General features: G+C 38.3%; 1 protein-coding gene across 1 annotated transcript in view; it reads left to right on the top strand.

Annotated features, from left to right (window-relative positions):
- The window catches only part of grid2 (glutamate receptor, ionotropic, delta 2), a 540,691-nt gene that overhangs the window by 307,030 nt on the left and 206,454 nt on the right, over nucleotides 1-27,207 (top strand). The window contains exon 4 of the mRNA XM_030736912.1: nucleotides 13,246-13,451. Coding sequence (XP_030592772.1) covers nucleotides 13,246-13,451 — 206 coding nt within the window. The remainder of the gene's footprint in view (nucleotides 1-13,245; nucleotides 13,452-27,207) is intronic.

Below are 27,207 nucleotides of genomic sequence, written 5' to 3'. Positions count from 1 at the left end.
ATGCCTGCTGAATTGTTGCTAAAGTGTATATTTTAAATTGAAGCAGATGACAGATTGAGGCTTCACAGCATTATTGGACTGCTATATATTTATATCACGACAAACATATTAAAAGTGTCTCATAACTAATTACTTTTTCACTCTTTCTTTCTTTCTTTCGTTCTTTCTTTCTTTCGCAGTTTCTATTCACAATTTCTTTGCATGTTTAACCCACAACCAAGAGACACAGTTTCATGAAGATGTGGCTGCAGCACTACTTGCAACAGCCAAGGGAGTAGCTCCACACAATGAGCAGCTTTATTATCACTATAGGTGTAGACAGGTTGGGCATCAAAGAACAACAACCCACTAGGAACATTCCACAACCTAATGAAGATCCTGACGAAAAGGTGTGCAAGTGCAGTACCATCATTTCAAACCCATCTGGATTTATGAGAAAGTTACTGGGGTGAAAGCACAATGGCCACCTGTTATGCCCAGTAGAGGAGATTAATGTCTACCGCAACAGGACATTGAGGGCTCAAGTGACACTGAGGGCTCAAGAGCTTGGCCACTGTGACACTCCCCACCTCAACCCTGCATCTAGTTTGACATCAATGAACCAACTCAGAAAGAAGTAAGGGAGGTTATGATACACCCAATTCAGTTCCTACAGGAATGTCTTAAAGACATAAAAATGACCCAGTGACCCCAGGTACATCACTAATGATATGTCCAGGTGTATACACCAGAAGGTGTAATTTGAAACAACAGTCTATGACTGATAGCTAAACTTAGCACAAAAAGTCAGGAAATTTATGTTTGATCAATAATTTATTTGTTGTAACAATGTGTCTTGGCAATAAATCTCATACTATTGGAAAGCCTGTTCATTTCCCCTTAAATGCTGCCACATTTGGAAGAAGAATACATTTGCGGGGTCAATAGCAGAATAAGCAGTTTGGCATTGATCAAGAAGATTTGGGAATTGTTTCATGCGCACAACCCATGTACTCAACACAATACCCAACTGACAGATGCATTTTCCTTACGAATGTGGTAAACGAGAAGCATTGTTGCTACAAAGAAAAAAATCGATGAAACACAAATTTTCTTACTTTTTTAAGTTTAGTGCATCACCTACAATCATCCCAGACTTTGAAGATACCACCTTCATGCTTTGCACCCCTTATTACAGGCAGATCTTGAATAGTGAGTGAACTAAGTTGTTTTGCATAAGTACTTGATCTTTGAAGAAAATTTTCCTTTGATTTTTTTTTTTTTTTTAAACTGCTATGTAGTCAACTTTGCTGCTAATTCTTCTGGATCTGTCTGCACACCTTCTACTATATTTCCTGTTCTGAATGCAAGCCCATGTTTGAACTCTGCTTAGAGTAAATTGCACAAGACACAACTGAGTGAGGGCTAATGAAGACGAGAGTGAAGGGCTTGGAAAAAAATAGCTACTGTGAAGTTGTTTATCCCATTTCCAAGCAATATAGACCACATTTATTATTCAAATTTGGCATTTACCTGAATTCCACGATATGGGTAGGAAAAAAACCAAACATCTTGGGCATAAATGAAGCAAGGTTTCTGATCACTATTGATGTTTACTTCTTTGAACTTAATTAGAAACTGAAAGATTCAGTCTAGACAACACATCTGACTGACTGAACAAATACCCTGTTTGTACCAGTCTATAAAACAAATGAGGGGCACTTCTGATATGTGTGCTGCATATGTATTTCTAGCATCTGATGCATTTTGTGTCTCCCTAACCATTTTGGGTCCTCATTCAATGCAACTCTTCTTTTTGCTGGATCAGAATTTACATCAGGGATCATCTCCTGATAAAGATAAAATTTGAGATGGCAACTGGGATGGAAAGCTGAAAATCAGATTTGATGTTTATCACTAGAGTAACCGCGATTTATATTGGGGTTGGTTGCACCACCTTGGCAGCCACTCTTGGGCAAGAAGACCAAGACTCATCAAACTCACTTCCAGTCTCTGAATAGACATTGCTGCTGTAACTCACCTGGTTGAGCAGGTGACCCATGTTCTGAAGGCTGGAGTCCTCACTACAGGGGCTTGGTTTTGAGTCTGCCCTATTTCCTGTGTGTTATTCCTGCTCACTCTCTCCCCACCTTCCCATCTACTGTTTGCGCTGTGTGATGCTCTGAAAACTCATCAGCTTTCAGATCTTCCTTTCTTCTAAAATCAATGAAGTACTCAGAGCAGAGAATATTTCCACATCTTGATAAATAAGGAGCCACACAGGCAAAGCTATTTATTTGTTGTGTCCCATGTCCGATCTAGCAATTGGGATAACGCATGAGAAAATATAGAAAGGTTCCCGCAAGGCGGAGGGTTAAATGTGTGGGATTTTGGGAGCAGACAGGTGTAGGTGCTTGAAATCTAACAGTGCTGCAGCCTTGTATGGGAAAAGCAGGAACACAGAGACAAACCACACATGCATGTAGACACACAAAACACCCCCCACCCACCCACACACACACTAACAACAGGGCCATGTAGGAGGCAGAGTGAAGGGACACAGGGCCCACACACTTTTATCTACTGGACCTGAACACCACATGTGTAATATAAATGTGTAGGGGGTGTACAGTATGAAATCCCTGAAGATGTTTTATTTTATGTGTTCTTCACAGAAAATGAGCCAAAAGCAAGGAATCTGAGGCTCAAATAATAATAAGCTGCATAATTTTTCTTTTGTTCCCACGCTTTGAAAACGGGTCTCACAGCCTCAAACACTAAACAAGGGTTAAAAACAGTAAATGGAATCAGGAGTGATGAGAGATTTATGTATAGATGGCAGTAACAGGAAGCTATAAAGGTGAAGAAAGTATAAAAGATGACAGCTATGACAGGAAAGACATGGAAAAAGTGATGATAAAAGCACTTTTAAACAAATGAAGGTAAACGGTCACACCCATGAGCCAAACAAAAAAAGATCAAAATATGCGGTCATGTTTTTTTTTGAAGGATTTTACTCTGGAGGAGACTGAGAGCAAGACAGAAAGAGATATAAGAGAGCGTGAACATATAAGTGAAAACAGAAACACTAAGGCAGACAGGGGAGAGGGACTGAGATCTAAAGGCATGTCAGATTTGGTAGGGCAGAATAAAAGGCAGTCAGGCGAAAAGGATGAGTACAAAAACAACTGTAAAGGGTGAAAACCTTTTTCAAATGCCAGCGACCCCAGAGTAGTAGTTTACATCTTTGCAGGTCACAGTATGGAAATCTTCTCTAGCAATACTTTGAGTTTCAGAATGAGCTCAAGAGGAGAGAGCTATACTAAAAGCAATGAAAATAGGGGTCTTACAAATGCTCTAAAACATTTCATAGGAGAAAACCATGCTATCGGGGGGGGGGTGTCACATGTCCACTCTTCCAACTTAATGCTCTGGCTGTGGCATAGTTTAATCTTAATATTTTATCTTTATTTCCTCAATAGTATCCTCTAGCAGAAAAATACATCTCTTATACACATTTATTGACTCAGGAGGCAGAGTGACAGAAACAAACAAGAAAACAAATAAGAAAAGACTAGTCCAAAAAAATCTATAAGATTAGACACTTATTTACATTCAGGTGGAATTACATTGCTTCATAGATATTGTTAAAAGACTGGAGTGGCAGTGAATTTTCTGGCAGTAAAAGGCACCCATGCATTCAGTGGTCACTGGAACTGACTGCTTTTTTTGACAATAATTGTCATTCATCTTAAATATTTTTGTTTAACTGAGTATATATACCCATCAGTATAGACAACATCAAAATAGTTCAGCTCACACAAAGATCATGATCAAAGAGTATAGAAAAAAATGGTAGTAAAGAAGAAAGGGAGCTTAGAGCAGGGGAGAAAAGTTTACACACTTAAGGTATATGAAATGCAGAATTGTGTGTGTGTGTGTGTGTGTGTGTGTGTGTGGATAGGGAAAGTGATGCACACCTAAAAGGTGCCAAGCCTTTTATAAAGTGTTGGTTTTTTACAAGTGTTTGTTAAGCTCTCAGTGGGGACTTGGAGAATGTGAAGCCCGGGGCTTTAAGGTAAAATGAATAAAAGAGAGCAAGAAAAAGAGGAAAATAAAGCAAAAGAGTAGTGGATGGAGACCGGTATTTCTATTTATAGGGATAGAAGTGCCGCCATAGGCAGTCAGGCACTACTGATAGGCAGTCAGGCACTACTGATGGTTTAGGGCCTAAAGCAGTTATTTCTCCTATGGAGGTAAACTTCCCAAGTTTAGGCTAGCCCCAAAGGGCTATGTTTCCAGCCACAACTTTAAATGAGAAATAGATTCTCTAGACTTTTCTTACAAGAAGCAGTCCCACATTTTATTTGAAGGCTTAGTCCATATTTTAACCACTGCTTGTGAGCAACAGTGAAATGCCTGAGGCAGGTGTTCGGATAGCCAGAGGTAATGGCCAAGAAGAAAGACAAAGGAAAGGGAATGCTCGTCTAATAGCAGAACAGATGGGATGGCTATCTTATAACATGTCTGTGAAACAAAAAGGTGATTTCTATATTTGCAATCATCCACAATTATTCACAGTGCCTCCCTGTAAGGTAGTCAGGTTTAGTTTAATACAGATACAGCCACTTACGTAAAATGGCCGGCTGGTCCATGATGGGACCTTGGCGGGTGGCCGATCCTTGGCCGTAACAAGATCCCACTTGTGACGAGGGCAATGCGACCACGCGTGGTAACGCCCCTAAGCAGCATTTAGGAAAACTGGTGGTAATGTCTTGTGTATCCACCAGGAGAAGCAGTGATATTGGAAGTGCATTTATTAACAGCCTGCTACGCAGTATATTCGTACATTTTAAATTTGCTCACTGGTTCTGTAATTCTAACAGCATCATAATGTTGAACCTGTCAGAAAACCTTTATATAGATATTTACTTACTTATAAAGTAGAGGATGTGCACACCGAACAAGCTGGTTGCACTCGGTGGTTATTGCCGACTAATGAACATGAAAGCATAAAATGATTATTTAACTGCACTGCTAATATTTTTAAACCAAAATAATTTCAAAATTTAAACGTGAGTTGATTATTGGTGGGTTCTGTCAATGAACAGTGTGTTTAGATGTGATACGACAGAAGAGCAGTGGGATTGCACAATAGTGATGTGTATGTTGCTTGCTCATAGGGGGTCGTTTTGACTGTTGGGTTTTCTCTGTATTATTGTAGGGTCTTTACCCACAATACAAAGCGCCTTGAGGTGACAGTTTGTTGTGATTTGGCGCTATATAAATAAAATTGAATTGAATTGAATTGAATTGAATTGAATTGTATGTGTGTGTGTATTCTGCTCTAAAGAAATATGTGGAGCTCTGTTCAAAAATATTTAGGGTGAGGACTCAGTGAAAAGCTACTTTAGGGGACAGACCCAAAGATTTGGCCCTTACAACAATGGGGAATAATCCTTTTCCAAATAAATTGACAGTCATAGCGACAACGATTGCAGTCATGCATGCTGCAGGCTGATGATAAATAAATAAATAAGCACATTAATAAAATGATTTATAAAAGGTTACATAGATGTCCTATCACCAGTTTTACAAAAAATTTATGGACTGCATAATTTTAAAATGCAGTAAACTGCTTGCCACAAACCACTGTTTGTGTTATTATTTTAAAAATAAATTGCGCGCTTTGAAAGCAGCACTCCAAATAAAATAAAATAAATTAATACTGTGTATCTCTAGTAAATCGCTACAGTAATTTTAAGGGCAAAAACTAAATTTGTAGACAGGTGAGAGAGCCTAGGCTATCATTAGTATTGCAGTGGATTCTTCTGTGGCAGGTTAGGAGCTGTCCGTCTCTACCAACCCCCTGATGGCAGATATCACTCTGTGCCCGTCTGCCAGAGTACACAGTTGAATCGACAAAGTATTTACAGAACACTGTCATAAAAACAGTCCTCCACTTTGTATGTTCTTGAACTGCAGGACCACGTTAAATGGGAGATTTTTGCTTTTCTCGTTTTAGTGCTTGGTGTTCAGCTGTCGCGCATCATTTGCATCACAGTGAAACTTTTTCACCTCTCAAAGATCAGGTGTGAAATAAGACACTTCCTGCAGGCAAGGAGCACTCCGCCACCTCATCTCTGTGTGTCTGTAGAAATTTGAATACCACTGTTAAAATCCAGTTTTTAAAAGTATGCAACCCAGAGTACATTAATAAAACTGTATACTTTGTGACATCATGTTGAATTTTTAATAAAGTGCGGCCTAAAAATGCACATTTCCACCTGATGGAATGACCTGATAACTTAGAATATGCCTGTTTAGTTTGTTTGGGTCAGCTTGGTCAGAAAAGTTTCCACTCTTCCTAACTTGATACAGTAGTGAGAGCATGGACTCAGGAGAAATTGTCGGTTTCAACAGCAAAAAATAAACCAACAAAAATAGGATATCAAGATGGAAAACCTTAAATTTACAGAATTCACACAGTGGTCTAGAGGTCATATTGTTTGTAGTCTTCTAATGTCCCGTTTTCTGGAAGTTTGCTGCTGCAGTCACATTTGAAGACCTTTTCCCTGCCCCCCACTTCCATGAAGTTAGCACTGGTCTAATACACTTTAATTTATTTATTTATGTTTTACACAAAATAGGTACAGCCATTTATTGAAATGTGCAATCATGCATGGAAATGCCATTTATAAGGTAAAAACAGAGCTTGAAAGTCAATATTTGGCATGACCACTTTTTTTTTCACTACAACCTGAATTCTCTGAGGCAGCTTTCTGTAATTTCTTTAAGTAGTCTTTAGGAATAGTTCTCCAGGCTTCTTGAAGGACATTCAAAGCTCTTCTTTGGATGTTGGCTGCTTTTTGTTCTGTTTTCTGTCAAGATGATCCCTCACTATTTCAATAATGTTGAGGTCTGGGCTCTGGGAGGCCAATCCATGACTGACAGTATTCCATTGTGTGTTTTTTTTCTATCCAGGGATGCTTTTACTGCATTGGCAGCATGTGTGTATTCAGAACTTTTCTGTGCTGAAAAATTAATTTTGACCAACTCTCTAACACCACTGGCTGAAATGTAGCCCCAAACAATGAGAGAACTTTCACTATGTTTTGCAGACAGCTGTAGACTCTCACTGTTATACCTCTCTCCTGATATCCTCCACACTTATCAATAACAATTTGAACAAAAATTTCCAATTTGTGTTCATGACTCTATAAAACCGATTGTTAAATGCCTTTTTTGAGTAATTCATAGTTCATTGTTAAGTGGCTTAACAAACTAACAAACAAACAAAAAAAAGAAAAAAAAAGGACTGGATTGAAAATGAGTTTAAAAGTAGTCAATGTCTAAAGAACAATTTTGAATAACCTTCATAAAGCTAATGTCTGAAAGGTCAAATTGACTGTAAAGTTTTATACATCTATTTTACATTTTCAAAACATAACTTTGATTTTTAATATTTAAATTATTTTGAATATTTTGATTTTTTATAAAAGTTTGGCTGTATCTGTATATGGGTCCTTTTAAAAAGAATAGCTTTTTGTTTGATAATGGTATAAAGGACAGTAATTATGCCTTCTGTTAATATTTAGTGGCTTCTCTGTCTAAACACTTCATATTAAAATATACTCCCCTCACCTCCACCGCCATTTTTTTCCGAGTCACTTAGAAAATTATTTTGAACCCACCATTAAAAGAACCTTATCTGGAAAACACAGTTCCTTGTCAATATATTGATACTGCTGAAACAATAGTCTCCTCAAGTTCCAAAAACATAAGTTTTTGGAGTTATACTCTACTTGTCTCTTTGGCCTCTATCCATAATGTCTTGTTTAAAAAAAAAAAAAAAAAAACCCTCACCCTAGTATTAAATGGATAAAAAGGGATGCAAGGTCATGCATCCCCATGATTTGGCTTCTGTTACCAGTAGGTGAAATAAATTAATCTTAGTATGGATTCTGTGGCAGCAAAAAACTGATATGGACAATGTGCAGTCAAGTGTCTTTTTAGGCTGTAGAGCAAGTACAAATCATTGGAGAAAACCCTGGTAGCTTAGTCAAGCTGTTACGATGGATGATGGATGGGAACCTCTTTCTAAAGTCACTACAATTTAAGCTTGGATATTTTCTAATATAATTTGAACAAAACAAATGCAAACAATTTAAGCTTTAAATGCTTTATGCAGGGAGAGTGCTGCTGAAACAAAGCAGCAGGATGGAAAGGAGAAAGGCATGAAATCAGATTCAGTAGTTTGCACACTTATGTATTTTCTTACTTATTTGAAGGTGGAGAAATGTTTCAAGTCAGACAGGTGAAACAGGGAAAATGGGGCAACAGAGAGGCTCTGACAGATATTGAGTTGCATCGGCTGAATTTCATTTGCAGATGTTTGATGTTACCCTTTCCCTACACCGAGAGAAACCTTCTTGCATATGCTAACACCTACTTTTGGACTGCAGCTCTATTTCATTTCTTTATAATGCCAAGTTGATATCAGTGTTTTTGCTTCTTTTAGTATCTTAGTTCACACACCGGGAACTGCTTCATAATAATTGTGTGCGTTTTCAGGGGAAAACATTTGCTAAAGAGGGGACTTTTATCAATAATTGCAAATTTGATTTTAAGGAGCACAAGTCATTTGTATGTATAAATTATTTTTTCCAATTTCCCAGTAATATTACATTGTGAAGGGAGTTAAAACAACTACAAGCATAGATAAAGTAAGGGAATAATCACTTTCATTTGGAGAAAACCAGTGCTGACATTTGGTAGAATGCAAACACTGGTCTCTAGTGTGGGATTGATGGACATTAGACATGGCACAGAATCTGCCTCTTGGAGTAGGATAACAGCTTGGACTTTACGCACACTCAAAATGAGAATTCAGCCCAAGAGAACAGAAAGCAAACAGAGGGAGGTTTCAGATAAAATACTAAGGGAAAGACAGAGGGATCAAGAGGAAAGCAAGCAAAGGAGAAAATAGTGGTGGCTTCTGAGACAGAGTACCACAGAGCTAGTCGGTACATGCAGGTGAAATCCCCGCGTGCTGCTAGCTGCTACACTACATTAACTCCAGCTTTCCGTTTGAGCCAGGAATAGATGGGATGGGAGCAAAAGGAGGGAATCCTAGTAAATGGTAGCATGGGGACACACATTGAACCTTATGCTATACAAGCCTTAACCTTGTTTTATAAGAAATTATTAAAACATTCCAGCTGATGAGTTCTCGTCACAAAATGCCTTTTTTCATTTTTACTGAAATAACTCATGAAAGGCAGTGACGCGCGGGGACATATTGCAGCTAGGAGGGAAAGTGTTCCAAGAATGCCATTAGAGTCTTCTCATCCTCAGTGGAGACGTGACTGCAGCTTCTGTTTACCCTTGATCATGTCAGTTCAGTCTTCTTTCTTCTTAATATGACAGTCAGTAACATACAGATATAGATGAATCTAAAGTTTATTTCATAAAAACCTGCAGTGCTTAACATTACGGCAGTTGTGCAGTAATCTCATTCAGATTAAGAAGCCTGGAACTGTGAGAATACACTGAGTGATTGAGTGAGGTGACAACACTTGGGGCGTGGGAGTGTTGAGGTGATGGTTGATCATGGTGTTAATGTACCAGTACATCCCACAGTACTCTCCCAGTGGGATGTCTCTCAAACAGATGGTTGCCTGGGTTGGCAAGATTGGTGGCAATCTTAGCCCTCTTTTTCTCTATTGTCAGATCCCTGAGCTCCTTGATGTAAAGTAGCTGACAATCAGTGATCCACTCAGCAGCATGGAGGTACATGCTCAAGCCTTGTCCTTTCGGAAGCAGGAGGCAGGAACTCAACCAAAGTTTGACATCATAGACATGCACGTTTAAAACGGAATGAGTCAGAGCTTTCCAGCTCTTCTTTGGGGTGGCTGTGGCTCAACAGGTAAAGCATCCTTGGGCAAGGTACTGAATCCTGAGGTGCTCCCGATGCATTCATCAGAGTGAGAATGTTAGATAGAAAGTACTTAAATGTAGAAAGAAAAGCGCTTCTATGAATGTGTATGTGAATGGGTGAATGAAGACATGAAGAATCGAAAAGCACTATATAAGAAAAAGTCCATTTACTGACTCATTGTTTACTTGCTTGTTTGTTTGTTTTTGTGGTGCTCCATTCCTCTTGTTGCATTACAGTCAGTTATTATTAATTCATTCACTTTCTTTGTATCTAAAGAATACAGTTTCTTTCACAAGTTCTTTTATTATTATTATTTCAAATTTTAGTCTTTACTTAATCCAGTGAGTTGGAAAGAGCTGCATTCAGTGAAAGAGTTAGGTTTGTTTTTTAAGGCCCTCACAGAGTGGGGCAAGGCAAATGAATTAGGCACATAACCTGTACTATAAGCTAGGGCAAATAAAGGCTGACTGGCCCTCCCCTCAAGCAGACAGTGGCAATGGATGACAGCCAGGTGATCAGGCTCAAAGCAACAAAATGGCCTAAAAACAGCCACTAAAATAGACACCGGGCTGTTTTGTAATCATAAAGTGATCAAAACTGGATTGAAATTAATGCATTATTTGTAATGTGAAAAAATAAAACAAAAAAACAGATTGTTCTGTTGAAAAAAGCTTTTTGATACATAATTGCGACTGTGTTTACTCTGATGTTTATTAGTGAGAATTGGCATCTAAACTGAACGTGAGTGTGAATGGTTGTCTGTCTCTATATGTTAGCCCTGCAACAGATTGGTGACCTGTTCAATGTGTACCCAGCCTCTTGCCCTGTAACAGCTGGGATAGGCTTTGGACCCCATGACCGTGAATTGGATAAGTGGAAGAAGATGGATGGATGGATGGATGGATGGATGGGTTAGCCTTGAGATTCATAGTTAACCAGATCACTGACAATTTAACTTGATTAACTATGGTTCATTTTATTCCTCCAGTCTTAAATGCACAATGATTTCATACATATATGCAATGTTATGCAAAATACCTACAAGCCTTTTTTTCTCCATTTTTTTTTCTGTTTTTCTTGCCTTTACCTGATTTTGTAGTTTATTAGGTGTTATAGTAGTGGAAATGATGGAGATTGTCTTGCTAATGATAATATCATTAATAATTATTACAATTTCTGCTATTAGTAATGACTTTTTAATGGCTTTTAATCTGTCATTGTCGGTGTTTGGAAATTTACTTTTTCTCATTGTTACACACATATACACAAGTGATACAGTAGCTTAAATAAATGTTTCAGTTGCGCACACACAGAAACTGATGGCTTATGATTTAAAACTACACTATATACAGATTCAGTGTCCAACTGTTGGCCTCTGGAGTTGTGTACCTGCATATGTATTGTATACTGAAAAAAAAGAAAAGAAAATTAAATTTTTCCTTGTCATGTTACTATTGCCACTAAAGGACTGACAACACTCTTTCCATACCCCTTATATAAGAAAAGGAACTCATCCTTTTTATATTGTGATTATTCTTGACTTGTGTGTCTGTGTGCACACAGGATGAAGTTTGTCTCGCTTCTAAATACCATTTTTTCCCCCTGAATCAATGCTATTGTCTCTCCTCTTAATACTTTATTAAATCTCCAAAAATTGGCATTGAAATCACAGCATCTTCCCAGGCCTCTGGGATTTAACAAGTCCAATCAATCCAGTTAATTGTTCTGCCGTGGCACTGGCAATGACGGCAGTGTCATCCATTTTCCATATCAAATAGATCATTAGGTAGTTACATAACTACACACACATACACATCCTTTGACATAATTAGCAGTGGCCTCAACCAAAGTACCTTAATTGGGATTACCTTGACCTGGAATGTAGCCCATTAAGAATAGAAGAGGCAATAAAAATATTCATACTAGCATCCTGGTTCTGGTATCACACAAAAATAAGTTTTAATGGCAATAATTACAGTGGTTAATGCACTTGTTGAAAAGTCTTAATAATGACATGAATTATTTGTTCTTTTAGTGCTGAGAGAGTAGTAGTAGTAGTGGATTCAGCAATAATCAGATTTAATGAATGTATCCCCTTCTAACAGCACAGCTATTCACAGATATCGAAAACAATTGCTAAAGTAATGAAGTATCTCTATAGGACACATTTTTTCTCTATACTACATAGCTTCTGGTTTGACCCATATGAGACTGCTCATACGTTCCCCAGATGCTTACATATACTGTGTTGCTGCTAGGGTCCTGACTGGTACATGTCAACATGATCATACTGTATCTTTGCCTATCCTTAAACTGAAACACTGGCTTCCTGTGATGTATAGTGTAAAACAATAAAAACATCTTGCTGAATTAAAATACCTCACTCTGTTTCTGAAACAATCTCTGGCAGCCATAAAATTTGTACTGAGAAAATGAAAGAGAAGGGCATCACAAACACTGACAGAAACTTGCTCTATTTAATAAAGTTAATTTGAATTTGGTACTTGGTGTCATATCTGGGGAATATCACACTGAAGTTGGATGAAAATGCAATTTTTTTTCTTTTCATATTAAAGCTTTAATATGTGCAAAACCATTTGCCTGATGAGAACTGTTTCAGATAATATTATGTGCCTTGTATATGAGAAGCTGTAACTAAAGTATCATTCCCCTTTCTGCAAAATTATGGTTTCTACAGGCCTCCAAATCTGCTGTCAGGGATTGGACATTCAGGAATTTAATTTTCATTAAAAGTGTATCATCCCCCTGGAACTTACTTAAAATATAATGTTAGTTTATGTATGAGCTTACTGATGGTTTAGTTAAAGTATATACTGGAAGCACTCTTCTGGTGACCCATTGCAATATGCTTTTTTCTTTATGTATTTCAGATCTGTGTATCTCTGTGTGTGTGCATGTCTATATCATGCTTTGAGCACTGACATTTCCCAAAAGAAAGCTATTTAGTACTGACATACAGCGTATGTTCTTCTAACAACAAAGCCCTGAGCTCAAATAACGCAAAGGATAAAAACTTGAGTAGAACAAATGCACTGACAGTAAGGATTCCTCACCAGTAAGGGCAGATGAATAGAGATATTTATTGAACCTACTCATGCAGAGAGATAATCCATCAAGTGAAACAGAATATGGTGTAAAGTCATCAGCGATGTTCTTAATATTTGTGATAAATCTCTGTCTGTAAGCAGAATATTTATGTCCTGTCCAGTCCTGTAAAGTGTAATTTTTCTGCATAATACTTCCAGAAGAATGTGGTTGTTGTTCTGCACAGTCACAGCTTCATACCTATCTGTCTTTTTTTCCAGATATCCGTGGCATTGAGGATTTCCTGGACAGTACCTCTCAGCAGGGAATGGATGTATCTCTTCAGAAGGTGGAATCCAACATTAACATGATGATCACGAGCCTGTTCAGAACAATGCGCGTGGAGGAGCTGCATCGCTATAGGGATACACTGCGCAGAGCTGTGTTGTTCATGAGTCCAGCCACGGCCAAAGCTTTTATTACTGAGGTAAGGAAAGTTGTTCTGGGGCCTTTGTTCGTCAGTTATTAAAGTAAGCCATGTCTTATGCAGAAACATTTATTGCAGCTGCTCACTATCAAGTAGAGTAGAGATGAACACACATGTTGACAAGACATCATAATCAAGTCATCCCCTTTGGAAGCATATTCCCTCATGGCATGTTTACACTCATTCCGCACTTGGACCCAGATATCCAGATAAGGCCGATATAAATGTCTAACATATGTTCCTCGAATACTACATAGAAAGGAGTTAGATGCAGATTAAGAGAGACTAAGCTCAGAAGCCACTAAGTCATTACGACTTTTGAGGTCTCACCAAATGGAGAGAACTACTTTACAATCCTTTACAAACAATAGTTCAAGCCTTTCTCAGTCTCCGAGCGGCATGCTAACCATGTATCTTACATTTCAAACACCCTCACAGCCCTGTAAATTGAGGGGTAAGCATGTCTTGAAGAGCTGAATGTTTTCATGGAACGGCAAATCCTAGTACACAGGTGCACTGTTGACTACTGCAAATGCACACTAGAGATATAGACTTTATAGACTGCAAAGTAAGTGTTACATCACTTGCTATTAAAATTGTAGTAGACAGTGAACTTACATTCTTCACAGTTGTCTATTTTACATAATTAAGGGTACTTTGAATTGGGTTTGACTCATATGACGATACTAGTGTGTTACCAGGCTAATGCTAATTCATGTGAGCCCTATGTGTCTCCATTAACCAGATCAGCCGAAATTATAGGAGTTAGTCCTCTTAAGGCCATGGAAGCATTATTTGTTAAGCCCTGAGCATGGTGGGGAGATATGAAAATCTCTCGCTCTTTTTCTCAGTATAAGTCAGTGTTAATTTATGGCGCACAGACAAGGTGCATGTTTTTAATGTAATTTTTAAGAGACATGTACATTCAAACAGACACGCACACACATACGCAGTTCCCTTCCCCTCTCATCATGCTCTTTATCTCTTCAGAAGAAGACAATTAGAGGAGTTCCTTTTGCTCCTATACATAAATGATATGGAGGTCATGGTTGAAAGCAATAGGCTCTGGCATTAGTTATGAATTCTTAATTTGAATTGGTAGGATGGGGCTTAATCCCATGTGTCATGTTCTCATCTCAGTTTAATTAAAAGTGACCTCGGAAAGAGCAATCACAATCTAATTTGGTTGGAGGCGTGACAGGGGTGGGGGCGGAGGGGCGGGGGGTGAAAAACGGGGTGTTATTGTGTGACTGTGAGTGTGTTGTGTCAGTGTTTGTGTATAAAAGTGGTTCTGTGGTTGTGTTATAGCCTTTTAAGTTTAGCATGGAAATACACTGAAGGTAGGCCTCTTAGCCTCAAGGTTTTGCACTCGCTAAACATTCTGAAGAGATTAGGGTTTAATATTTTTCCCGAAAATGACATGAATTAAATCCCGGGAAATGACGAGCCATTTCCCGGGAATCCCGGGAAAAAGTTTATTTATTTTTTTATTTTAATTAGGCCTTCTGTAGCCTGTGTCGGCCTTAACCTATTGTGATATTGTAGAGGTAGCTTTCCAGCTATGTCCTGTTATGCCCAGTAGGGGGCAACGTCGTCTTGATTAATGCAATAAAACCTACATCTCGACATTGGAGTGCTCGAGCTATGCGGTGTTGTATCGTTCCTCAACACTCCCTTAACAAATATAATTCGAATATTCCTCCATTGTACATGGAATTATACCAAGATATTTTACAACTGCTGGTGCAAAACAATACGGTTCATCTCCACACAGCATTGATAAAGGCTCAGCCATGCTGTCGTGGCGACATCTGTTGCGCTATATCTCCACCAGTGGAACGCTGTAATAGTCATTGAAAAGTTAACTACCGTACTACACTATAATATGGCATAACACAGGGCCTTGAGTAATGCACTACGACTTGGTCATTGCCATTCTGGCAACAGCAAATTTATAACACCGTGTCTGAGGGTTAAAGTAGGTTCGCTGTGAATCGTCTTTTGAAAAACTGGCCAATCCTTATAGCCTAAAAAATATACATTTTACTCAACTCCATTTTAAAAGCGAAATATGTTAAAGCAATCTATTTCATGATAATTTCTTCACACATTAGGCCCGCATCCTAATTCATGATTGTTAGTAAGCAGCTGCAAACGAGGAAAAGAAACACTCGATTGCCTACGATTTCAACAAATTAAAGAGGAAAAAAGTACAACTGTGTAATACCTCTATTAAAACGCTTGAGATGAAGGCTGAAGCCTTAAACGGAGGCTGAACGTGCCTGAAATGAAGAGTAATGCTTTTCGCATTAAACGAACCCTTCTCTCAATATTTCCTTAAATTTAACATTCTGAAGCTTTCTTTTCTTTCTGAAAGTCAAATCGACGCGCGCGACTTTTTTCCCGGTTTCCCGTCTAACGTTTCCCGGGAAACGGGAAATGGTTCTGATCGCATTTCCCGGGAATCCCGGATCCCGGAATTAAACCCTAGAAGAGATCATCAAGCAAACTTTAATGACTTTTAGCGCTGGGGTTGTTACTCAAAAAATTACATTACACAGTACTTATTTTTATAAACCATAGTGCATTATGATACTTATTGATACCCTATAGAAAGTAATTCATTAAATTACTCATTACATTAAGATAAGATAAGATAATGCTTGAGGCATGCTGGACTTGCTCAGGACCACTCAGAAAAACCTCTGCATGGCATAGAAGAAATCGAAACAGGAAACAATGTGATTGCAAAATTTCTCATCTTTGTAAGCTGTTGCAGTAGCTCAGTGAGCTCCTGCTTTGAAATATCACTGAAATAGTGGTAAAGGCTAACCTGCTTGTACTGTTATGTTGCACTGGCTCCACTGTGCTTGCCAGGTTACAAAAATCGAGAGGTGCATGACAAACTGAAATGAAACCAAAGTGTGCTGCACGCCAGCAGTTGTGACGCTAATGCTGGCATACGTCATAATTTTTGAGTGTAGCAATGGCAAGCATGAGCAGGCCATAATTGACAGTACTTCTCAGTTAACAATAAAAATATTAGACTACAGTCCCATACCCACCAATCCCTGTTGTAATGTGGACACTCAAAAACTCTGTCTTTTTTTTTGTTTTTTTTGTTTGTTTGGTTTTTTTAATTATTAATACAGAGCTGTTGGCAAAGTTAGTGACCAGCCTAGAAGATTTTTTTCAGAGAACAATGTTGCAGCCAGAGCAATTCTGCTGTAGAATCAGGGATAAGAAATGGAGCCTACAATGCTGCAAGCTTGACTGCTCCTTGCTGTATTTATTACCTGTTGAAAGTTGAACTTTGGCTGAATCCAGGCTTCCTTACAACTAGCTGTGTGTTAGCATGTTTTCTTTGCAGATGTTTGAAAAGAGATGATTTCATGTTAGCAGTTGTCAGTTGTTATAACAGTCATCTCTTATCTGTTATGACTTTCATAAAAATGAAAAATATGTCCATATCTCCACTCTGTCAGTGTCATTCAACCCAAATCAGCAGATTTAGCACAACTGTGCGGGAAAGGAGCACATTAGTTTTTTTTATTTATTTGACCATATTTGCCCATCATTTGCTTAACAAGCGAAAAATCCCCGGTTCAATCCCGGGAGGAAACACAAATCCCTTGGAGGCCACATCAGCACAAGGTGTAAAAAAGCTACCCTCTGTGGTGAAAAAGGGAGCAGCCGAAAGTAGCTTTATTCTGTTTGCCCACTGTACAGGTAATTGTCTAATGTGAGTGACCACATAATTGTTTGATTAGTACCACTTAAGCACAGAAAGAGATTCCAAAGCAAAGCCACAAAATATGCATAAGCTATTCTGACTGAACAGGTTATGTCAGCTGCTAAATCTCACTCAATGCTTCATTTTTATTGATTTATTTCATGTACACCTTGATATTTGTGTTTTAACCACCAGTTTATTTGCTGAGATCAGTCACTATTGGGTAAATGGAAATCAGGACAGAGGATCCTTAATGCATAGAGAACAGTGAGGCAGGGATTGGTAACAAAAGCTAACAGGCAGGTGAGCCACAGCAGGAGTTTAAACAGAATGAAAAAAATCTGACAAAGAACAAGCAGGCATATGTTTTTGTTTTGTTAGTTTTTTTTTATAAATATTGAGATAAATCAGGAACTGGTGTGTTAGTCTGATACAGTTATTAGGTTGAACTTGGTGGATGTGTGAAGTATGGGGGAAAAGGTAGCTGTAGGGAGGGAACAAAAGAGAAAATGAAACAAAAAATAATTAGCATATCCAGGGCAGCGATTTTTAAAAACAACTGAAGATTTTACACTTCAGGAATCCAAAAAATAAAAACCCCATCTTTTGTATTAAACTGGTGTGCTGGATTTTTTCTCAGCTCTAAACAATAACAAGTTTGAATAATCAAAGTTTAATTAAAGTATTCAAAGTATTATTTCATTGTCTTCTCAGTACCTGAGTTAGCAAAATGTTGAGAACACAATAAAATGTGAGAAAATTAGGGTGGAGAGTAATATATTAGAAAAACAAATTGTTTTAAAGGTATATTTGCCATAACGTACATTATGTTCTCATTTACAGTACTGTCACAGATTCCAGTTTACTTTCATCTGTTGCAAGCAAAACAAATTATTTCAGTCATGGACTAAGATAGATCCACATTTAATCTCTCTAATTTAAAATTTAGATTTCAAAGGATAATCTGTATTTTTTTTACTATCCAAATATTACCAATATAGCTAATCTACACTGGGTTGTCTATTAAGTTGTCTATCATTGCACACAGATGCATTAATTCTATAAAGAAAAAAAAAAATCTACTGATAAAAGATAGAAAACAAAACAGTAAAATGAGTCAAAATGGAATTTGATGATAGAATGCGTCCTTATTATCATTTATTCATTTATACTATGAAATCTTATCTACAGTTGGTGTGGAATATTGCTTTGGCTATTATACAATAGGAAAGCGCCCGTCTCCATTTCAGTGTGTGACTGGAACCCAAATTAGTTTTCTAGAGTTTCTCTTTCTTTCCTTTGGGAAGGTTGACAAAGCAGTCATTTAATCTAATTTAGTCAGACATCAAGTGGAAAGGGGTTTCTGAGATGAAGTGTCGGGAGATGGTAAATATTGGTGGATAAGATTGATGGTCACAGATGTCTCTCTCTCACTCTACCTGGGAGGATGCTGAGGGAGGGAGAAACATATACAAGGGTTGAAAGACAGACACAGACTGGCATGGAGACAGCAAGAGATGAGTGGGATGTTGTTTTTTCTCTCTATCAGTTATTTGTAAGGTCATTTGTCATGAAAAGCACCTCCCACCCAGATGCTCTAGGCTATGGTGGATGTGAACCGAAAGCTGTTGAAAAATATCAAGACTTGACAGAAGGAGAGAGAAAGGTACATTGAATAGTACACATTTAAGACAGTGTAGCGCTGCTTAAATGTAGCATCTCTAAACTTTCAAAACTTTTAAGGTGTTTTAATTTAAAGGGCTTTTTGACGATGAAACAAAGCCAATGGAAATGTTACAAGTGAGAATTTACACTGATCAAGCATAACATTATGACCACCTGCCTAATATTGCATTGGTCCCCGTTTTGCTTCAAAACAAGCCCTGACCTGTTTCCGTCACCATGGGCTCCATTAGACCCCTGAAAGTGTGCTGTGGCATCTGGCACCAAGATGTTAGCAACAGATCCTCTAAGTCCTGTAAGGTGCGAGGTGGGGCCTCCATGGATTGGATTTTTTTGTCCAGCACTTCCCACAGATTCTCGGTTGGATTGAAATCTGGGGAATTTGGAGGCCAAGTCAACATCTCAGACTTGTGCTCCTCAAACCATTCGTGAACTATTTTTGCTTTGTGGAAGGGGACGTTATCCTGTTGAAAAAGGCCGCAGCCATCAGAGAATACTGCTTCCATGAAAGGGTGTACAGGATCTGCAGCAATGCTTACTTAGGTGGTACATGTCAAAGTAACATCCACATGGATGGTAGGACCCAAGGTTTCCCAGCAGGACATTGCCTAAAGCGTCTGTGGGCCTCTGCTGTAGTTTCCCATCACAAGTTGCCATTGGAGGAACTTGTAACTAGTCAGCATCAAGTTGGTTGTTGACTAGTTAGTTACTGATTGTGAAAGTATCCAGAACCTGTCAACTTAGTGAATTTAATTTTAGATGAATGAAATGATCGTTTATGTCACCAATTTACCTTAAAAAAGCCAGAATGTCTTTTTAAAGTACAGTACCAGTGAAAGGGTGAGTGAGTCCAAACCTTTGACTGGTACTGTATATGTTTTTAGATTTTTAGAGCTGTTTTTTTGCAATGTGCTGAAAAAGAAAATCTGAAATATATCGTTTACTTAAGTTAAATGTTGGGTTTTCATCCAGGCCACTGAGGCTTAACATCTGTGTGGGAGCTTTTAGGAGCTTTGGCTGTGTCACTTGAGGACAGGACAATTGTCCTGTAGCTAGTTCAGTGGTACTTTAGCCATATACTTAATGTCACTCTGGTGCTGAATAGTAATCCATCATCCCAGTCTCACGTTACTGCAGAGTACAGTTTCTTCTTCTTACATGCTTCACTGTGATAGTGTTAGCCACGTGATGATAGTCTGGTGTTTGCGAGACATAGTGCTTGGAAAAAACACTGAAGAACATTTTTATCTTATGAGACCAGGATTTTATTTTTATTTTTTTATTTACTGTTTGTTGTGCTCTCAGAGTCCTTTAAATGCCATTGGGTTCCCAGGAACACTCAAAGCTATAAACTATTGGCCTGATCTATGCATCATCGTCCAAGATTAACTTTTGTTTTACTTTTAATTTTTGTCACTCTTCCTCTTGACCTTCTTTGACTCCTCTAACAACTAGACTCTTCTCCTTTTGTACTTTTAATTACTATCCACTCACAGTTTTGGTTGCATAATCAAATCTTTCGAAGGACTTTTTCTACCTGATGGCTATTGATATTATTGCTCAATCAACATTAACTTTACAATTATAAATTAAAGCAACAATCTTGCCAATTGCCAATTATTAGGGCCCGAGCACGAACTGTGCGAAGGCCCTATTGTAATTGCTTCGTTTATTATTTTTATTTTTATTTTTATTATTATTCAGGCAAATGAATTGGCTTTTTGGGGGCTTTATCATATTCAAAAACTCATGAAACTTTGCACATGCATCACACCTGGTGAAAATTTAAGTATTTTAATGGGCTCGGGCAAGGGCGCGCCCAAATGGCTCGCTAGCGCCCCCTAAACTGGAGCCCCACCGCTGTGTTTCACGTACATGAATGAAACTTCATACACATGTATATCATGTCCACGCGCACAAAAAATCCTCTTGGAGCCATGCCCTAAACCCAACAGGAAGTCCGCCATTTTGAATTAATTATGCAAATTTGGCGATTTGCAGCCCTCACACTTTCTCTAATAACTCAGAGGTTTTAGACGTTATCATCTTCATATTTGGTTTGTCTAACCTACACCCCCAGGGGAATCTAAATCTCGAAAATGGTGAGTTTTTGCCAAGGGGGAGGGGTCCTTATGCCCCTTTGACCTTTGATCATTCGCCATGAAAATTTGATTGCCTCTCATTCATACCTACATGATCCAATGTGCATCAAACTTCTCCAGTAGGATGAGGGTGCCCCCCTGAACACATACATATGACAATATTTAATATCAGTCGCAGCGCCACCTAGTGGGAACAGGAAATGTCATATTTTACACTTGGAGGTCCAGCTCCAAGGTGGTTTAGCAGAACCATCTCAAATTTCACCTGGAAAGCCTTAAGAAGTTGGACTTACTGTGTTTTCAAAACTGTGAGTTTTTGACAAAAGGGCGTGACCCTTATGGGACGGCAAAGTTCGATGATTCGCCATGAACACAAAAATGGCTGTAACTCAAAGCCAACTTGCCCAATCTGGCTCAAACTTCAGTGGTGTGATAAGCATGCTGCCCTGAACACACTCATATGCATAAAGTCCATAAACGTTAGAGCGCCGCCTAGTGGCAGCTCGGAATATCTTAAAATAGCAAGTTTTTTGAGTAGCCCCGGAGCTACGTTTTCTCTACATGTATGAAAATGTACATGCTCGTGTAACATACTAAGACGTACAAAAAAGTCTCTTGGACCCATACCCCAAACCCTACAGGAAGTCGGCCATCTTCAATTGAAGGTGTCAATTTTTGCGATTTCCACGCCTGCTATTTGAACGAACTTGTCCTAGGGCATTTTACCCAGTGACACCAAATTGGCTCCAGATCATCTACACAAGTAGCCCATCAAAAGTTATTCAGGGTTTTGTAGAATATTGAACGGTGTTGCCATGGCAACCCTCTGAATTTGGACTTTTTTCAATTTCAAATTCACAGAGATTCTAAACATCAGCCCCTGGGCTGTGCTTTCTCTATGTACCTGAAAATGTGCCTGCTGATGTAAAATGCTAACATCTACAAAAAAGTCTCTTGGACCGATAGCCGAAACACAACAGGAAGTCAGCCACGTTCACTTTAAAGTGTCATTTTTGCAGCATTTTTCGCCTTTTCCAGGCCTTTTTGCCTCAACTCCTCCTAGGGCATTTGACCCAGTGAGACCAAAATGGCTCCAGATCATCCACACAAGTAGCCCATCAAAAGATATTCATGATTTTGTAGAATATTGAACGGTGTTGCCGTAGCAACCCTCTGAATTTGGACTTTTTTTCCATTTCAGGCCCAGATAGGTTCTAAACATCAGCCCCAGGGCAGTGCTTGGTCTGTGTACCTGAAATCGTGCATGCTGAAGTAACATCCTAACACGTACAAAAAAGTCTCTTGGACCGATAGCCGAAATCCAACAGGAAGCCTGACATGTTCTAATTAAGGTGTCATTTTTGCAGCATTTCTCACATTTTTCAGGCCTGCTATTTGAATCATCTTCTACTACAGCTTTTCATCCAGTCACACCAAAATGGCTCCAGATCATCTACACAAGTAGCCCATCAAAAGATATTCATGGTTTTGTAGAATATTGAACGCTGTTGCCGTAGCAACCCTCTAAATGTGGGATTTTACTCATATACCACAGTGCACCAAATTGTTACATCTCTGACATACATTGTCCGATGTGCCTCAAACTTCACAGGCTTAATGGGAGGGTAAGGGAGACCGGACACACCCCTCTATCAGCTTTGTTTCACACTCATAACGCCACCTAGTGGCAACAGGAAATCAGTAGGACACTGATACTCATCATCCTATGGTCATTACAGTTTCATTGATGGCTGCAGGCATTACATAGAGCATTGTGACATATTAATTAGTGGGCACTCACCGACGCCACCTAGTGGAAGCGGGAGACGATCGACGCGAAGTACGGCTAGCCTGCTGAGCCGTCAGCAGCCGGGTGAGCCAGCTACTCTCTCGTCTGCGAGAACCTCCGAGCGCGGTTCGGCTGGAGCGTGCCACGGGTCGACGCGCGGCTTGGCTGGAGCGCGCCAGGGGTCGACGCGCGCCGGGTGCGAGGGCCCGCTCATCGCCGCTTGCGGCTTTAATTTAAATTTACAATCATGTGAAGTGTAGCTCTTGGCTTATCTCTTTGTTGTTGTTAATTTATTGTTTTTCAACCTTCCTTCCTTTTCTAATCTTTTTTATTCTGGTTTAAGTTCTGAACAGGAAGAATATTGTCCATCATCTTCTGAATTCTTAGTAGAACATCCTCCTCCATGCACATCCTTCTACTTCACCACACAAACTAATCTGAGACCCAACATTCTCATTCAATTTTCTGCATTATTTAACATTTTCCTGCTCTGTTGCCTTTTTTCAATCTGGTACATATGGCTGAGCGTGCTAGCCACTGGCAGCAAGGTTTCTTTAAGGTGCATACATTTCCTTATTCCATCCACTTCATGTAGACATAAAAGCAAAGTGGCTTTTTTGCCCTGGGAGTGTATTCCTGTTAAAAACATTACTTGTTGTGATTTCCCTGGACTTACTGTCTTAAGGACCAAAAACATGATCATTTAAGAAGATGAAAGATATTGCTATCATCATGAGGTCTCATCAGGTGTATTTATAGTACACCTGTGATTCTTGATTATTTGAAGAAAAACACACACACACACACACACACACATAAAATATACAATATGTAATCCTAACACATCCTTTTGTAACCATGAAGTATACATATAAGCTTGACATAATTATTTTCTAGCAGTGATGTCAAGCCATTAGCAATAGACCAGGAACTTTAAGTGTAAAACATATAAAAGAGTCATGTGACCCACTAGATGCACAGTCTTGTCATAGCCTTTTCACCTTTTTATGTAGAATGCCCATTTTAATCTACTCAGCTTCATACCACCTTTCATGCACAAATGCGGCTTCAGCTGCCTGATAGAGCATGATTAACACAGGGGGGTTAATAGTCAAAAAGTAGAGGAAAATAAAAAGTATTTAGCAAAAGATTTACACAGTGCAATGTTAAGAATGCGTAGCATAGCTCACAAGTTATATCGATAAAACTATATAAAGAGGAAAAAACAAAAAAATAAGTAACCCAAATTGCTCCAAAAGAAATGACTCAGGCATAAATGAATTGCAATAAATGACCAAGCATAATAAGTAATAGCCAGATGGTTGTGTTCTTTAAAAGCAAAACTTTTCTGTCCAGTTGTGTTTCAGTCAGCACTTTTTTTCACCAGTAATACTTTTGTTTTTGCAGGAAAAGTATGAACTAATGAGTCAGTGTGTATTGTTATGAACAAATGTACTAGTATAAAATGCTATGAGTCAGAATTTACTCTGAGAAAGTAGTCTTCTGTCTGTCCTCCTCTCTCTCTCAACGCACACATACACACAGACACTTCATATTAGATATGCAAAGAAGTTGAAAATATGAATTTTGCCATTTGATCTTAAAGCGTTAAAAATTTAAAACGTTGACATTTTGGGACTATTTTCTCTGTAACTGACATTTCTTACTTGAAGGACCATCAAACAAGTTGGAGATTATTCCAAAGATGACAGATGTCACAAATGAAACATGAAGAAAAATATTCTTTATAGGACATGTTGAATAATGTATTCACTGAAGTCTCCATGGACTGCAAGATTTTTTTTTTCCTTTTAGTAAAGCCTGCTCTGATTGTCTTTTATGCCTGCAAAAGAAATGAAAAACTCAAATATAGAGGTGGTATTGATGTTTGAAGCTAAGCAGTACTGTAATGTACGGTATATGAATCAATGAGGACAACAATATTTCATATAGTGAGAAGTATATGTCAGCAGAACAGGGGGAGACTAACTCACAACTCCATATGACTCAGAGAAAGTGTGTTAAAACATTTTATGTATTCTACTGAATAAGAAAGCCAGCATAATACACATAATGCATCTTGAATTGCTGGCTTTTCCTTGCCTTGGCTCAGTCGCTTGATGAATTGTAATACCAACCTGGGACAGCTTGCTTCTTATTTATGTATCCTTGATCATACTTTCATGTCTGTGTAATCTCTCTTTTGCTGACAGTTTTCCAATTTCACATAGAAATCGTACATAAAGGGCCCATGATCTATGATCCTCCCCTCTCACGTCTGTAAAAAGCCTGAAGAAAAAACATTTAGAACATAAGGAACTTGGAATTTGTGGAATTTTGTTGATACAGTCTAGTTAGGTGGCTCTTTTTTGTTTCTGTCATAGCTTTGGGGTTGTATTTTTTGTTATTTTTTGTTGTCTTCTTTCCAAGTATGCATGTTTCTCTTTTTACATCCCTAGAAAACCTGTTTGTGACTGCAAATGTTAAAATTAAATGAATAAAAAAATCTGCAGAGATTTATTAAATATTCTGCAAAACCTATCTTCTCAAATCTTACAGTACATTTTGATATGCAGGCTACAACATAGTGAGCAAGAGCCAGCTAGACTTGATTAATAGATAAACTTATAGTGAGGACTAGTGTACGAAAGAGGATGAAAATTTACTGGAGTTTTGAATGGATAGTGCAGAGTGGATGACTAGGTGCATGGAGATTTGGGAAGGTTGCTGGCTGTGCAGTGCAGCAGGAAAACCAGAACTGAACCGAGCAGAGTTTTTGCTTCCCACATTCAGAAGTGGAGTACAGTAGCTGAGCTGGGAGGGGTCCAAGCCTGATGAGCAGGGTGATGCGAAGGCCTGGAGACAGGGGCAGATCAGAACAGATGGTAGATAAGCAAGAGTGGCTGCAGGTTAGTTGAAGGACCATTGCAAACTTTCACTGTTCTACTTCTGCAATAAATAATGCAATAAAATGTGTCAGTTGTTTGTTGTAGCAGGACGTTTAATGAATTTTAAAATTTAGGCTGTGACATGTTTAAAGTGATAAGAGCACTGTGGATTTTTTTTTTTATATCTTCTTTTTATAACTTACTACCTGAAACAACACACTATTTTCCAAAATTTATTTTCAACTTTTCCATATTGCTGTTATAATTATTAAAATGTTTAGTAGTCTCATTTTATTTGTGAATTTTAAAATATATTTTACCTTTCAATGTCAGCAAAATACTGTGAAGCCACTTCATTTATTGTGCAGACTGGACATCCTTTCAGCTGATGCTATGGAGACAGTTAAGTCACTACATGGTCCCCTGTACTCACTCATCCCTGTTTTCTTTGCCCTTGTCATGTTTGTGCGCGCACATATCAATAGGTACGCCTTCATCTAGCTCTACAAAGGAGAAACAAGCTAAATGGAGTAAATTTTTTTTTTTCTTTTTTGAGTTTTGGCTTCCCAATGCAGCATTTTAAACAACTGAACACGCATCATCAAACACAGAGACTGTTTCTGTGCAGTTTGGCACACAATGTGTCTGCTAGCTAAAGGTACAGTGGTTGTATTTTTTAGGGTGGGAAAAAAAGGTTAATAAGGTCAAAGATGCAAGAAGGAGAGCACAGTAGAGTAAGACAGATTATTTTCAAAGCTAAGGACTGCTCAACAAATGATATATTTTTTATTTTTTATATTAAAAAAACAAACAAAAAGGAAAAAAGTTTATAAATAAAGTCCTAATTCATGTTAATTTTAACAGTTTTAAACTCTGTAGTTTCCAGTACTGTGGGACAGTTTAGAGTGATGGATGCTGTTGGACTGGTGCAGGGCAGCCTGTGGTAGTCATGGACACTGCTACGTTAGGTACTGCTTAGCCAAAGAGACATTATAAGATAGAGACATGACACTAAAAGAATTCTGGATTTATATTCATAGGATAATTTTGCAACATCAAAGGTAGTGGTTGAAGTTTAACTTCCAGGGGGAAAGGATCTTAAAACTTTATTTGTGGTCAAAGTCAAGTCAAAGTCAGCTTTATTGTTGAATCTGCAATATGTACAGGACATACACAGGATCGAAGTTCTGTTACTCTCAGACCCATGGTGCAACAGTAAACAATAAACAGTAAACCTTCCACTAAACATCAATAAACATTAGCATAATAAATAATTTATATATATATATATATATATATATATATATATATATATATATATATATATATATATATATATATATATATAAGTATAGAGGTCCTGGCATTGACATCTGAGTAAAGCGACTTATGCAATAAAGTGAATGTACACAGAATATGTATAGAAACCCAAGTGACATATGCAGTGTATTAAGGCTGACGCTAATATAAACAGTACTGTAAATATAAACAGTAGTACATTTGTAAACAGTAGTGAAATTATAAACAGTAGTGCAAATTGAATGGGCACATGAACTTGAGC

The sequence above is a fragment of the Archocentrus centrarchus genome, chromosome 9 (assembly GCF_007364275.1).
Source record: "Archocentrus centrarchus isolate MPI-CPG fArcCen1 chromosome 9, fArcCen1, whole genome shotgun sequence".
NCBI lineage: Eukaryota > Metazoa > Chordata > Actinopteri > Cichliformes > Cichlidae > Archocentrus > Archocentrus centrarchus.
This window is presented reverse-complemented; position numbering and strand designations above follow the sequence as displayed.